Here is a 16,633-nt window from a genome sequence, read left to right as displayed (position 1 = left end):
TAACAGAAACCTGGTTACAGCAGGATGAATATGTTAGTTTAAATGAGTCAACACCCCCGAGTCACACTAACTGTCAGAATGCTCGTAGCACGGGCCGGGGCGGTGGATTAGCAGCAATCTTCCATTCCAACTTATTAATTAATCAAAAACCCAGACAGAGCATTAATTCATTTGAAAGCTTGTCTCTTAGTCTTGTCCATCCAAATTGGAAGTCCCAAAAGCCAGTTTTATTTGTTATTATCTATCGTCCACCTGGTCGTTACTGTGAGTTTCTCTGTGAATTTTCAGACCTTTTGTCTGACTTAGTGCTTAGCTCAGATAAGATAATTATAGTGGGCGATTTTAACATCCACACAGATGCTGAGAATGACAGCCTCAACACTGCATTTAATCTATTATTAGACTCTATTGGCTTTGCTCAAAAAGTAAATGAGTCCACCCACCACTTTAATCATATCTTAGATCTTGTTCTGACTTATGGTATGGAAATAGAAGACTTAACAGTATTCCCTGAAAACTCCCTTCTGTCTGATCATTTTTTAATAACATTTACATTTACTCTGATGGACTACCCAGCAGTAGGGAATAAGTTTCATTACACTAGAAGTCTTTCAGAAAACGCTGTAACTAGGTTTAAGGATATGATTCCTTCTTTATGTTCTCTAATGCCATATAACAACACAGTGCAGAGTAGCTACCTAAACTCTGTAAGGGAGATAGAGTATCTCGTCAATAGTTTTACATCCTCATTGAAGACAGCTTTGGATGCTGTAGCTCCTCTGAAAAAGAGAGCTTTAAATCAGAAGTGTCTGACTCCATGGTATAACTCTCAAACTCGTAGCTTAAAGCAGATAACCCGTAAGTTGGAGAGGAAATGGCGTCTCACTAATTTAGAAGATCTTCACTTAGCCTGGAAAAAGAGTCTGTTGCTCTATAAAAAAGCCCTCCGTAAAGCTAGGACATCTTTCTACTCATCACTAATTGAAGAAAATAAGAACAACCCCAGGTTTCTTTTCAGCACTGTAGCCAGGCTGACAAAGAGTCAGAGCTCTATTGAGCTGAGTATTCCATTAACTTTAACTAGTAATGAGTTCATGACTTTCTTTGCTAACAAAATTTTAACTATTAGAGAAAAAATTACTCATAACCATCCCAAAGACGTATCGTTATCTTTGGCTGCTTTCAGTGATGCCGGTATTTGGTTAGACTCTTTCTCTCCGATTGTTCTGTCCGAGTTATTTTCATTAGTTACTTCATCCAAACCATCAACATGTTTATTAGACCCCATTCCTACCAGGCTGCTCAAGGAAGCCCTACCATTATTTAATGCTTTGATCTTAAATATGATCAATCTATCTTTGTTAGTTGGCTATGTACCACAGGCTTTTAAGGTGGCAGTAATTAAACCATTACTTAAAAAGCCATCACTTGACCCAGCTATCTTAGCTAATTATAGGCCAATCTCCAACCTTCCTTTTCTCTCAAAAATTCTTGAAAGGGTAGTTGTAAAACAGCTAACTGATCATCTGCAGAGGAATGGTCTATTTGAAGAGTTTCAGTCAGGTTTTAGAATTCATCATAGTACAGAAACAGCATTAGTGAAGGTTACAAATGATCTTCTTATGGCCTCGGACAGTGGACTCATCTCTGTGCTTGTTCTGTTAGACCTCAGTGCTGCTTTTGATACTGTTGACCATAAAATTTTATTACAGAGATTAGAGCATGTCATAGGTATTAAAGGCACTGCGCTGCGGTGGTTTGAATCATATTTGTCTAATAGATTACAATTTGTTCATGTAAATGGGGAATCTTCTTCACAGACTAAAGTTAATTATGGAGTTCCACAAGGTTCTGTGCTAGGACCAATTTTATTCACTTTATACATGCTTCCCTTAGGCAGTATTATTAGACGGTATTGCTTAAATTTTCATTGTTACGCAGATGATACCCAGCTTTATCTATCCATGAAGCCAGAGGACACACACCAATTAGCTAAACTGCAGGATTGTCTTACAGACATAAAGACATGGATGACCTCTAATTTCCTGCTTTTAAACTCAGATAAAACTGAAGTTATTGTACTTGGCCCCACAAATCTTAGAAACATGGTGTCTAACCAGATCCTTACTCTGGATGGCATTACCCTGACCTCTAGTAATACTGTGAGAAATCTTGGAGTCATTTTTGATCAGGATATGTCATTCAAAGCGCATATTAAACAAATATGTAGGACTGCTTTTTTGCATTTACGCAATATCTCTAAAATCAGAAAGGTCTTGTCTCAGAGTGATGCTGAAAAACTAATTCATGCATTTATTTCCTCTAGGCTGGACTATTGTAATTCATTATTATCAGGTTGTCCTAAAAGTTCCCTAAAAAGCCTTCAGTTAATTCAAAATGCTGCAGCTAGAGTACTGACGGGGACTAGAAGGAGAGAGCATATCTCACCCATATTGGCCTCTCTTCATTGGCTTCCTGTTAATTCTAGAATAGAATTTAAAATTCTTCTTCTTACTTATAAGGTTTTGAATAATCAGGTCCCATCTTATCTTAGGGACCTCATAGTACCATATCACCCCAATAGAGCGCTTCGCTCTCAGACTGCAGGCTTACTTGTAGTTCCTAGGGTTTGTAAGAGTAGAATGGGAGGCAGAGCCTTCAGCTTTCAGGCTCCTCTCCTGTGGAACCAGCTCCCAATTCAGATCAGGGAGACAGACACCCTCTCTACTTTTAAGATTAGGCTTAAAACTTTCCTTTTTGCTAAAGCTTATAGTTAGGGCTGGATCAGGTGACCCTGAACCATCCCTTAGTTATGCTGCTATAGACGTAGACTGCTGGGGGGTTCCCATGATGCACTGTTTCTTTCTCTTTTTGTTCTGTATGCACCACTCTGCATTTAATCATTAGTGATCGATCTCTGCTCCCCTCCACAGCATGTCTTTTTCCTGGTTCTCTCCCTCAGCCCCAACCAGTCCCAGCAGAAGACTGCCCCTCCCTGAGCCTGGTTCTGTTGGAGGTTTCTTCCTGTTAAAAGGGAGTTTTTCCTTCCCACTCTCGCCAAGTGCTTGCTCACAGGGGGTCGTTTTGACCGTTGGGGTTTTACATCATTATTGTATGGCCTTGCCTTACAATATAAAGCGCCTTGGGGCAACTGTTTGTTGTGATTTGGCGCTATATAAAAAAAATTGATTGATTGATTGATTGCTTTTTTGCATTTACGCAATATCTCTAAAATCAGAAAGGTCTTGTCTCAGAGTGATGCTGAAAAACTAATTCATGCATTTATTTCCTCTAGGCTGGACTATTGTAATTCATTATTATCAGGTTGTCCTAAAAGTTCCCTAAAAAGCCTTCAGTTAAGTCAAAATGCTGCAGCTAGAGTGCTGACGGGGACTAGAAGGAGAGAGCATATCTCACTCATATTGGCCTCTCTTCATTGGCTTCCTGTTAATTCTAGAATAGAATTTAAAATTCTTCTTCTTACTTATAAGGTTTTGAATAATCAGGTCCCATCTTATCTTAGGGACCTCGTAGTACCATATCACCCCAATAGAGCGCTTCGCTCTCAGACTGCAGGCTTACTTGTAGTTCCTAGGGTTTGTAAGAGTAGAATGGGAGGCAGAGCCTTCAGCTTTCAGGCTCCTCTCCTGTGGAACCAGCTCCCAATTCAGATCAGGGAGACAGACACCCTCTCTAATTTTAAGATTAGGCTTAAAACTTTCCTTTTTGCTAAAGCTTATAGTTAGGGCTGGATCAGGTGACCCTGAACCATCCCTTAGTTATGCTGCTATAGACGTAGACTGCTGGGGGGTTCCCATGATGCACTGTTTCTTTCTCTTTTTGCTCTGTATGCACCACTCTGCATTTAATCATTAGTGATCGATCTCTGCTCCCCTCCACAGCATGTCTTTTTCCTGGTTCTCTCCCTCAGCCCCAACCAGTCCCAGCAGAAGACTGCCCCTCCCTGAGCCTGGTTCTGCTGGAGGTTTCTTCCTGTTAAAAGGGAGTTTTTCCTTCCCACTGTAGCCAAGTGCTTGCTCACAGGGGGTCGTTTTGACCGTTGGGGTTTTACATCATTATTGTATGGCCTTGCCTTACAATATAAAGCGCCTTGGGGCAACTGTTTGTTGTGATTTGGCGCTATATAAAAAAAAAATTGATTGATTGACTGAATTGATATCCTGATCAAAAATGACTCCAAGATTTCTCACAGTATTACTGGAGGTCAGGGTAATGCCATCCAGAGTAAGGATCTGGTTAGACACCATGTTTCTAAGATTAGTGGGGCCAAGTACAATAACTTCAGTTTTATCTGAGTTTAAAAGCAGGAAATTAGAGGTCATCCATGTCTTTATGTCTGTAAGACATTCCTGCAGTTTAACTAATTGGTGTGTGTCCTCTGGCTTCACGGATATATAAAGCTGGGTATCATCTGCGTAACAATGAAAATTTAAGATCGAAGCATTAATTAATGGCAGGGCTTCCTTGAGCAGCCTGGTAGGAATCGGGTCTAATAGACATGTTGATGGTTTGGAGGAAGTAACTAATGAAAATAACTCAGAACAATCGGAGAGAAAGAGTCTAACCAAATACCAGCATTACTGAAAGCAGCCAAAGATAACGATATGTCTTTGGGATGGTTATGAATAATTTTTTCTCTAATAGTTAAAATTTTGTTTGCAAAGAAAGTCATGAAGTCATTACTAGTTAAAGTTTGTCAGCCTCGCTACAATGCTGAAAAGAAACCTGGGGTTGTTCTTATTTTCTTCAATTAGTGATGAATAGTATGATGTCCTAGCTTTACGGAGGGCTTTTTTATAGAGCAACAGACTCTTTCCAGGCTAAATGAAGATCTTCTAAATTAGTGAGACGCCATTTCCTCTCCAGCTTACGGGTTATCTGCTTTAAGCTGCGAGTTTGTGGGTTATACCACGGACTCAGGCACTTCTGATTTAAGGCTCTCTTTTTCAGAGGAGCTACAGCATCCAAAGTTGTGCTCAATGAGGATGTAAGGCTATTGACGAGATAATCTATCTCACTCACAGAGTTTAGGTAGCTACTCTGCACTGTGTTGGTATATGGCACTGAAGAACATAACAAAGAAAGAATCATATCCTTAAACCTAGTTACAGCGCTTTCAGAAAGACTTCTACTGTAATGAAACTTATTCCCCACTGCTGGGTAATCCATTAAAGTAAATGTAAATGTTATTAAGAAATGATCAGACAGAAGGGGGTTTTCAGGGAATACTGTTAAGTCTTCAATTTCTATGCCATATGTCAGAACAAGATCTAAAGTATGGTTGAGGTGGTGGGTGGACTCATTTACATTTTGAGCGAAGCCAATTGAGTCTAATAATAGATTAAATGCAGTGTTCAGGCTGTCATTCTCAGCATCTATGTGGATGATAAAATCGCCCACTACAATTACCTTATCTAAGCTAAGCACTAAGTCAGACAAAAGGTCTGAAAATTCAGAGAGAAACTCACAGTAACGACCAGGTGGACGATAGATAATAACAAATAAAACTGGTTTTTGGGACTTCCAATTTGGATGGACAAGACTAAGAGTCAAGCTTTCAAATGAATTAAAGCTCTGTCTGGGTTTTTGATTAATTAATGAGCTGGAATGGAAGATTGCTGCTAATCCTCCCCCTCGACCCGTGCTACGAGCATTGTGACAGTTAGTGTGACTCGTGTTTCCTGGTCCCAACCCTGCATAGTCACGATTTAGAGGGTTTAATAAAATTGGCCAGATTTCTAGGGATGAGAGCTGCTCCATCCAAAGTGGGATGATGCCGTCTCTCCTAACAAGACCAGGTGTTCCCCAGAAACTTTGCCAATTATCTATGAAGCCCACCTCATTTTTTGGACACCACTCAGACAGCCAGCAATTCAAGGAGAACATGCGGCTAAACATGTCATTCCCGGTTTGATTGGGGAGGGGCCCAGAGAAAACTACACAGTCCGACATTGTTTTTGCAAAGTTACACACCGATTCAATGTTAATTTTAGTGACCGCAGATTGGCGTAACCGGGTGTCATTACTGCCGACGTGAATTACAATCTTACCAAATTTACGCTTAGCCTTAGCCAGCAGTTTCAAATTTCCTTCAGTATCGCCTGCTCTGGCCCCCGGAAGACAATTGTCTACGGTTGCTGGTGTCGCTAACTTCACATTTTTCAAAACAGAGTCGCCAATAACCAGAGTTTGTTCCTCGGTGGGTGTGTCGCAGAGTGGGGAAAAACAGTTAGAGATGTGAACGGGTTGGTGGTGTACAGGGGGCTTCTGTTTAGGACTACACTTCCTCCTCACAGTCACCCAGTCAGCCTGCTTTCCCGGCTGCTCGGGATCTGCTGGGGGACAGCAAACGGCGGCTAAGCTACCTTGGTCCGCACCAACTACAGGGGCCTGGCTAGCTTGATTTTCCAAGGTGCAGAGCCGAGTCTCCAATTCGCGCAGCCTGGCCTCCAAAGCTACGAACAAGCTACACTTATTACAAGTACCATTACTGCTAAAGGAGGCTGAGGAATAACTAAACATTTCACACCCAGAGCAGAAAAGTGCGGGAGAGACAGGAGAAGCCGCCATGCTAAACCAGCTAAGAGGTAGTAGCTGTGCTAAGCTAGCAGATTCCTAAAAACACACAAAGTGAATAATGTGTAAATAATTTAGAGGTGATTCAGCAGAGGGAGTGCTTTAGTTAAGGCACGTGAAGATTACACTGTGAAACAAATCGTTCTCTAGGTAACTAGATCAATCTAACTGCGCAGATTAAACAGCTAACAGATACAGCAAAACACCGCTGTGCTCCGGAACAGGAAGTGATACAATACCGCAGTGAGAGCCAACCACCAGTAGAGGCGCAGCGAGAGCCCATTTTCTGCACTAATTTCCCCGCTAAGCTCATGGATTCCACACCCACATTTGTTATAAGTCTTGCAGGGTCTCTTATCACCTGCTCCGTGGCCTGCTGTAAATTCCTAATGTTACCCTCCCTGTAGATGGCGGCACCTTCCCCAGTAGGATGGACGCAGTCTGGCATCAGCAAGCCACGGCGGTCCGTGAACGAAAGCCAGTCATCAATAAAGCTAATACCTTGCTGTCTACAAAATTGCACCAGCCACCTATTTAACGATGTCAGCTTGCTAAACGCCTCATCAGTACCCCGGGAGGGGAGGGGACCAGAGACTATTAATTGATGCCGACACATCTTTCTGACAAGGTCACAAGTCCTCTCGATGTCCATTTTTGTGACCTCTGAGTGCTTCATCCTGACATCATTGGTGCCCACGTGAATAAATCTCATGTAATGTTCCTTATCTTCCCTTCTGCAGCGTCAACACCCTAAGATGGGATGCAATGTTGGGAGCTCTGGCCACAGGAATACATTGAACATCACCGGTGTCTGTAACCTGACTTTGCGGGTGATAGAATCCCCTATCACTAAAGTCCGGTGCTTCGGCCTGGAGACAGGAGTGGACGTCACTCGTTGGCTCAGAGAATTCACATCAGGCAAATCCAAGGGGGAGAACTGATTCACAGTGGCGAGTGTGATCGGGGTACCCCAACTGGGCACCAAGCCCTACGGGGCTTCCTCCGCCTAGCCACAGTCCGAAAGCCGGCCCAACATTAACCTCATCTGGAGTGCACGTAACATCTAACTCCACTGAGTTAAGAAGCTGTTCTAACTCACGGACACGGCTCTCTAAGAGAGCCACCTTATCTTCCAACATCATGCAGGATTTACGGAGGGTGAAAGTAGTGTACTTTGTGCAGTAAGAAATTCAAGAGTATAGCCAAGCAAGCACAAGCTAACCAATAATGAATAAGCTAACCACTCCTAAGGCTCACACAGGATTCACACATAAGTAAATAAATGAGTTAAAATTCACAGCACTGAAAAAGCAGAAGTATAGGACCTGAGGAACAGTGTAAAAAAAAAAAAAAAAGTCCTACAAGTAAACCACTCCTAAGATTAACACAAGAGTAAAGCACTAAGCTAAAATTCACAACTGCTAGCGAAAATGCTAGCCATTCCTAAGATTTACATAGGAGTAAAATAATTACCTAAAATTCACAGCAGTTACACTGAAAACTAACAGAAGTATTAAACAGGTAAAAAAACAAAAAAAAAACAAAAAAAAAACAGCTATAAAAGTAACGGCGGGGGGAGTCGACCTAGCTCGCAAAAGCTAACTGCTAGCGAATGCTAATTGCCAGCGAAGGCTAACTGCTAGCGATTCACAACAGGACTGCAGTTAAATAAGATTCTGAGTAGATACACTTAACCAGAAGAGTGCTAAACAGAAATAAAAGAAATGTATAGAGGGTTTTCATGTGACGTATCGGTCACGTCATTTTGTGCCCCGCGGCCATTGTGGATTACGGTGCGGTGGCAGCTGTGATATGCTGCGTGCATTTGGCGAACAATTGCAGAAGCTTCAACAATGGTCAAGTTTTGTGCTGTCGTCGGCTGTTCAAACAGAGGTGATAAAAATGAGGCAAGTCGCTCATTTTACAGGCTGCCAGCAGTTATTGTGCATCAAGCAGCAGAGTGTTACAAAATTTCTAAGTGACACACAGAGAGACCTGGCTCAGCAGATCTGAAGGAAGCTTCAATATGGCCAGAACCAAGCAGAACCGCCCATAAATCCAAATCTGCCTGGAAAAGCGCTCCGGCTACTGGCGGTGTGAAGAAGCCTCACCACTACAGGCCCGTTACCGTGGTGCTGAGAGAGATCCGCTGCCACCAGAAATCCACTGAGTTGCTGATCCACAAGCTGCCCTTCCAGTGACTGGTGAGAGAAATCACTCAGGACTTGAAGACCGACCTCCACTTTCAGAGCTCCGCTGTGATGCTCTGCAGGAGGCCGGCGAGGCTGACCTGGTTGGCAGCTTGAGGATCAGTAGCTTGGTGGATTTCTGGTGGTGGCGGATTTCTCTCAGCGCCATGGTGCTGCGCCTGTAACGATGAGGCTTCTTCACACCGTCGGTAGCCGGAGTGCTCTTCCGGGCAGCTTTGGTAGCGAGCTACTTCCTCTGAGCTTTTCCTCCGATGGATTTACAGGTGGTCTGCTTGGTTCTGGCCATATTAAGCTTACGCTGTGAAACTGCCGGCCACTTCGTTAAATCATCATTAAATTCACTATCCAGTACAACGTAGGGATCCACTGAACCAACTGCTACACATCGATCACAATAAACAGCTTCATCTCAAGGGTTTAAAGCCTCATAAGCTTTCATTCTCTCTATTTTCTTTCACGCGCCAGCCGCGTAGTAAGTCATGATGGAGACCGTAACTCATCGGTCACGTGATTGAAAACCCTCTATACAACTGTGTCAAGTTCAGAAGAGCATCACAACAGCAAACAATCCACTGGAAGCCTCTGGATTCCATCCATGAATTGTAAATTTGAATAAACACACCCTTACATGCTAAATGTCTGTTATTAGATGCTTAATTAATCAGTCTTTCAGGGAGGAACAATTAGCTTCTTGGTTACTGCCTCAAATTCTGTGATTGGCTCACTTTTAGTTCTGAATAGTTAAACTACACTTTGTCACAAAATAGGGTTGTAGCAAACGGTAAATGTTGGTCTTTGAAAATATTTACAGATATGAAAATTCAGTTGGCTAATTACAGGCTCAACATTACTCCAAATGATGGATATAAACAACAACTGAACTTGGAACAGTTTTGTTGCAAAGTACAACCTTATGGTGAAATTAGATGTCGTGTTTGTTGAGACTGAATTATTGTGTAAGCATAGCAAGCATCATAGCAACAAGGCTAACAAACATGCTATTCGCCCTATTGAGATATCCCATAATCCCTTGTGTGCCAGAGTTGCTGCAGTCAAAACAACAGAGAATCCATATGACAACCATTGCAAATAAACATTATACTACTAAAATGTATTTTTTTTATGCTTTTCATCACATTAATAAGAGACTGCTGCATGAGACCCTGTAAACTTGCTAAAACAAATACAGTATTTCAAATAATCTGTGTCTGCTATGTTTAACCTGTGAGGAATTTAATAAACGCAAACCAAATTTCAGACATTTTATATATATTACTCTGGAACAAACTGGACAAATAGTGCTGTAAAGGACAATAATCAGGGCATTTAAGAGCAAACTTCACTTTCCAGAATGACATGAACAGGAAGCGATCGCAGCTCACAGCAACTTCCACTGAAAATAACAAAGGAACAACCTGAACCTCTCACGTTTACATAAAATAAATGTAATAACAACACCTATAAACCCAGAGAACATATTCACGAGAGTTTTAGGAATAAGATAGATAGATAGATGGATAGATACTTTATTCATCCCCTCATGGAGAAATTCAGTTGTCATTCAGTAGCAAGTACGGATTAACAGACAAGGGTTTTATGGTGCCATGTTAATGCTGATTTTTTTTTAAAGTGCTCATGCTGCCCCCCATGTGTCATGAAGAAATCTGCTGCCCGGTTCGCCTTTGCCAAAAACCACTACTGCCTCCAAGCATACACATCATTTTTCCTAGAGTTATAAAGCTGCTGTTTTTATGTATGGTTCTCTTTTACAGATATCAGCTGTTATGCATAAGCATGATGTCCACTCCCATCTTCAGCCATGAATGGATTTAGACACTCGAAGAAATCGTTTGCATAGAAAACCTCTGAATTTGTCCACTTTAAACAAACTTGACACACTCAACGGAGAGGTGGAGAAAAGGGAAATGTGTTTAATTAGCTGATTCAGGAATAACAAACAATAATACAAAACCTAAATTGGTAAAAGTAACAGAGGAGAACAACTGAAACAGAATGCACAGCTGAAGCTATCAGACTTATAATCAATAGCTGGATGTCAAGCAACTTCCTACTTTTAAACTCTGATAAGACTGAAATGATGGTTCTTGGTCCAGTGAGACATCGGCATCAATTTGACCAGTTAACGCTCAGCCTCGGCTCGTGTGTCATACATCACACTGACAAAGTGAGGAAACTTGGGGTAATTTTTGATCCTACGTTGTCCTTTGACCTCCACATTAGAAATATTACGAGGACTGCTTTCTTCCACCTCTGAAATATAGGGATATATATATATCCCTAAGGTGAATAAGAAGTCTGCGGGTCACAGAGCTTTCTCTTATCATGTCCCTGTTCTGTGGAATGATCTCCCTGCATCAATAAAACAGTCAGATTCTGTGGAGACTTTCAAGTCCAGACTTAAGACGCACTTATTTTCCCTTTCATATGGCTAGCATACTGGCAATGTATAGTTATATGCTTTTTACTTTTTTAAATTAATTTTATTAGTAAACAAAGCGGGCCGCAGCTTCAACTTTATCTAAAGTCTTTTAGTGAAGCTTAGGGCTAGTGGCCGGCGATCACCTTAGTATTTCTTCTGTTTTTCTTGTTGTTTAATGCTGACAAATTATACTGTATTTGTTGTCTTTCTGATGCCTGATCCTGTTTTTTTTCTCTGTGTTTGAGGTGCGGCTCCATCCAGAGATGGGAGTGGGCATCTTCTTTTGCAGGCCTCTGTCTTGTGCACCCACATACAAGGCGCTCTCTACACACCGGGAGCATCTCAGGGATAATGCCTTCACCACTAGACCATCACCTCCCCTTTTTACCCCATAACATTCAGTCACAGATTGTCCAAACTATACCTTTTTGGTATGTTTATGATCAGACAAGTAATGTGGTGGAGTTTCAATGTGATTGGAGCATTTTTTAAATTTGAACCCCTGTGTAATTCTTCATTTGACCCCTACCTGGCTGCCTATTGAAAATTCACGTGGCCTGTCAGTTTTTTTCAAAAGAATAATGTCGATGGTGTATTTGTACCAAATTTGGTGCTTGTATCACCATTTGAAGGATTGCTTCAGTTATCTGTTGCACTACCAGTCTCAAACAGGGTTTGACACAATTTTCCCTCATCAGAGTCAAACTTAGTTGCTGTCAGTCACTGGAATGGTTATTTTGATTTTATTCATGTCACTGATGATGCAGAAAGACAACCATTGAAACTGTGCGGCGAATGTGCTGGAGACCTTTTGTTTCCACTTATTAGTAAATAAACACACTTGGAGGTAGGAACCACGCAGGAACTAAATGTTCTTCAGCCCACATCAACCAAACCAAACTCTAGGTGGGGAAAGAGTCTTCAGGATGTGTATGCATGTAGAGTAAGATAAAATTAAAAGATTATCATTTCAATTGAGCTTCATGTTGTTTCATGTGCATGTGCAGAAGCGTGATCTTACCCTGCGGCTCACTATCCAACATCACACAGCGCAGCAAAGCTGGAAGCGGCACAGTCAAGAGGGTGGGGTTCGAGTCAGTGTTCCGTCTCAGAAGCTCCAGCAGGAACGTCAGGACGGATGCTAGGCGAGGAGGAGGGCTGTGACCTTTGAACTGGAGGAAGCTCTCACTGCAAGATCAGAGCGAGACATCTCTGTGGAGCTCAGTTTACTTCTGCTCAAGACAATCACTGACTAAAGTAGTGAAAAAAACAAAGCTGGAGAAGATGCTAGTCTTCATCAATCATCACCACCAACTACACAGTCACAGTGACAGTTACACTTTTCCAAACACAGTGGCTTCTCACCAGTGGTGGGCACAGTTCCGCTAATCCTGTAACCGATAATAATCAAAGCTAATGTTTTTATTATCGGACTGGCTTTTCAGATAACGCTGAAAACCATCAGCGGACTAATTATCTTCTGATAAATTTTGGTCCAATAAATTTTAGACTGCTAACCTATTTTTGCAGGCATGGCGAACAAAGCTTAACAGTTACAAACATTTATGAAGTCCGAAATCAAGGGTTTGATTACCTACCTGTTAAATGTTTTGTAGTAGATGCACAGCTCTATCCTCTGCAAACAGGAGAGCTGGTTCTGGAAGAAACTGCTCTATCCTCTGCAAGCAAAGGAGAACTGGTCACAGAAGAGAAAAGCTAATTTCTTTTGACCCCATACGGATGTGCTGGCAATATCACCCAAGCCATCCAGAGGCATACAGTTTTAACTTATGGTTAAAACTTTAACCAAACTAATTCCAGACAAGTTATTTAAATTAACGTCATGTCTGAAGTTTTATAAAGTGAAAATATCAGATATGTCTTAGTTTTAAAGTAATGCACTAATTTTGAAGGTTTTAGTGTGGACATGCTGTGTCCAGGTGCATTGTGGCTAATCTCAGTACATTCACAACAGAAGAAATGCATTTGAGACGCTCTAATCAAGCTCCAAACGGACAACAGCATTAAACCTTTGTATATTGTGCCTAAAACTCTCAGAATATATTCTCTGGGTTTATAGATGTTATTGTGTTTGTTTTATGTAAAAATGCCAGATGAGGCCCAGGTTGCTTCTCCATTATTTTCAATTGGAATCACTGTGAGCTGCAACGCTTTAAGTTCTTTAACGTCTTGCTTTTGTCAAACACTGACTGTCCTCTTTGTTCCAGATTAAAATATATAATCCATCCATCCATTTTCTTCCGCTTTATCCGGAGTCGGGTCACGGCGGCAGCAAAGCCGCCCAGACCTCCCGATCCACACACACCTCCCCCAGCTCCTCCGGGGGAACCCCAAGGTGTTCCCAAGCCAGCCAAGAGATGTAGTCCCTCCAGCGTGTCCTGGGTCTTCCCCGGGGCCTCCTCCCAGTGGGACGTGCCGCGAACACCTCTCCAGCGAGGCGTCCAGGGGGCATCCGGAAAAGATGCCCGAGCCACCTCAACTGACTCCTTTCGACATGGAGGAGCAGCGGCTCCACTCCGAACTCCTCCCAAGTGACCGAGCTCCTCACCTTATCTCTAAGGGAGCGCCCAGCCACCCTGCGGAGGAAACTCATCTCGGCCGCTTGTACTCACGATCTCGTTCTGTCATGAGCCAAATCTCATGACCATAGGTGAGGATCGGAACGTAGATCGATTGGTAAATCGAGAGCTTTGCCCCCCTACTCAGCTCTCTCTTCACCACGACGGTCCAATACAGCGACCGCATCACTGCAGATGCTGCACTGATCCGTCTATCGATCTCACGCTCCATCTGTCCCTCACTCGTGAACAAGACCCTTAAGAAGATACTTAAACTCCTCCACTTGAGGCAAGGACACTCCACCGACCTGAAGAGGGCAAAGCACCTTTTTCCAGTCGAGAACCATGGCCTCAGATTTGGAGGTGCTGATTCTCATACTGGACGCCCCACACTTGGACTCCAATATATATAAGATATCTGAAATTCAGTTTGCATGTATTCAATTCCACGCGTCTTAAATGTAGCAGACATAGACGGATTATTTAGTTGGAATAATAAATGATCCGTATGAAAACTGCACGTTTTCAGGGTCTCTACTGCCATCTACACCGATGCAAAGAGCAGCTTCACCAAACTGGCTAACTTCATTTCAAGGGGAGCAAACAGCATGCTACAAGCTGAATTAAAGGAGGAGTTTGGAAAACTTTCAGACCGGTTCAGGTCAGTGCTTGATTCTACTGAGGACTACAGGATTGGACTGGAGGCTGAAATCAAGAAAGCAGATGAAGAAGCAGAACTTGATAAGAAGCCGACATTGAAAAAACCATAAAGGATGCGGAGATTAAAATGGAGGAAATGAAAGTCATTGTACAAACTAACCTGTGGGGAAGATATGGAAATAACGAACTTAAAACAGTGATTCTTGAAGCACAAGATGCAATTGATAAAGCTTACAATGTTCCAGTCGAAAGTGACAATCTGGAGGGCAATGAAGTTCACCTTGCCCTGTTGGACAAGAAGATAAGTGAAACCACCTCAGCTATGTCTTTGTGGGAGAGATGGATCCCTGAATCATCAAGGGATGAAATGGATGGGAGACTTAAAGACCTGAGAGTAGCCCACAACAGGCTTAAGCTGAGAAAAGCGGAATTTGCCACATCAAGGAGGCTGGCTGATCAGGGCACAAATGGGAGACCTGTCCAATCACCGCTACCTGTTGTGAAAATAAAACCAACTACTCTACCCATCTTCCAGGAAAGTAAGAGAGAGTTCCACAGGTGGAGAAAGGATTGGGAGAGCCTGCAAAGGCAGGGGGAGCCCACTGGCTCACCTGAGGGTTCTGAAGATTCAGCTCCTGGAGAGTGTGAGTGAGACCATTGCAAAAGAACTAAGACTTTCAACTCATACTACTGCAGTTGACATGTTCAGAGTCCTGGAGAACAGATACGACAACAAGGCCACCATCACAGTCGAAATCCTCGAAGAACTACACAAGATGCGTCCGGTGAAGGGGAACCAGCCAAGAGAAGTAATTGACCGTATTCAATCTGTGGAGAAGGCCCTGGCAGATCTGACAGAGCTGGGGAACCCGGGAGCCATAAAAAAATCCATTAGTTATCAAGTCCATCGAAAGCAAGCTACCTGACTTCATAAAAGAGACTGGCTAATGTTCCTAGTTAACCCTAAAAACAATGTCACTGCAGATACTCACTTTGACATGCTCCTGAAGTTCCTGAAGAATCAAGAGGAGAGATTGGAAAGACGTGAACAATTGAGAACTGTGGACAAGATGGACAAGCCGCAGAAAGATTCTTCCCAGATGTCCAGCTCAAAGACCTGAAAAGACCAGCCGAAATTGAGCTTCTCATAAGCCATCGAGAGGGAAGACTCGTACCCCAAAGAGTTAAAGTCATCGGGGACCTTGTGTTGTAGGAAAGCCCATTGGGGAAAACAGTGGGAGGAGCCCATCCTGACCTACTCGAAGAAGTGGAGGTGGCAGCATATGAGTCAAGAACCCACTTTGCTCACTCCATGCGAACCGCTGCTGTCAAATATCAGGAAATCACAGTTCCAACAACCAAGCCAGCCTCGCTACAGCAGGAGGATGTGGCTCTGTCCAAATTTACATCTGCCAGTAACTGTCAGTTCCTTGAGTGGTGGCACTGGGACAGCATCAGAACCGCATGCGAGCCAAGATGTGGAGGATGTTGATGTGGAAACTGTCCACCAGGAGGAAGAGACATGACCCTGGCAGAGGAGAGGGAGTTTGAGATCATTAAAGGAGGCCTCACCTACAAGGAAGAGGATGCTCACACACCTACTCCACACTGGGATGCAAAGTATCCTTGGACTGAAGATCCAGCCTCTCTCCCCCAAAACAAAAGGGCAGTCCAGGCTTGCTTCTTAAGGATAGAAACACAACTGAGCAAAGAGCCAGACTGGAAAATTGCTTATGCAGCCCAGATCCATGAAATGGTCGAAAGAGGTGCAGCGATAAAACTCACCAGTGAAGTCATGGAGAAGTGGAATGGACCAGTGTGGTATGTCACCACACTGGCACCAAACCCTCATTCAGTGACAACACCAGTTCGCATCGTCTGGAATAGCAGCCAGAAATACAAAGGTGTGAGCATGAATGATCTTCTCCTGAAGGGACCAGATGTCCTCAACCCCATTAGAGCTGTCCTGCTTAGGTTCAGGGAAGGTGTGCATGCAGCTCTAGGAGATGTAAAAAAGATGTACAACTCTGTCTGGCTGGAGGAGCGAGAGATGCATCTACACAGATTCCTGTGGAGAGACAGGCCAGAAGAGGAAATCAGGGAATATGCAATCACCAGAGTCTACATCGGCGACAAACCGGCGGGTT

The 16,633-nt window shown here is 43.0% G+C and overlaps 1 protein-coding gene across 1 annotated transcript in view; it reads right to left on the bottom strand.

Moving 5' to 3' along the window:
* Positions 1–16,633, bottom strand: part of mms22l (MMS22-like, DNA repair protein) — a 271,386-nt gene that overhangs the window by 37,985 nt on the left and 216,768 nt on the right. The window contains 1 exon segment of the mRNA XM_034175438.1: positions 12,269–12,435. Within this exon segment, the coding sequence (XP_034031329.1) occupies positions 12,269–12,435 (167 nt within the window).

The sequence above is a fragment of the Thalassophryne amazonica genome, chromosome 7 (genome assembly GCF_902500255.1).
Source record: "Thalassophryne amazonica chromosome 7, fThaAma1.1, whole genome shotgun sequence".
NCBI lineage: Eukaryota > Metazoa > Chordata > Actinopteri > Batrachoidiformes > Batrachoididae > Thalassophryne > Thalassophryne amazonica.
Note: the sequence above shows the minus strand (reverse complement) of the source record. Positions and strands in the feature narration are given on the sequence as shown.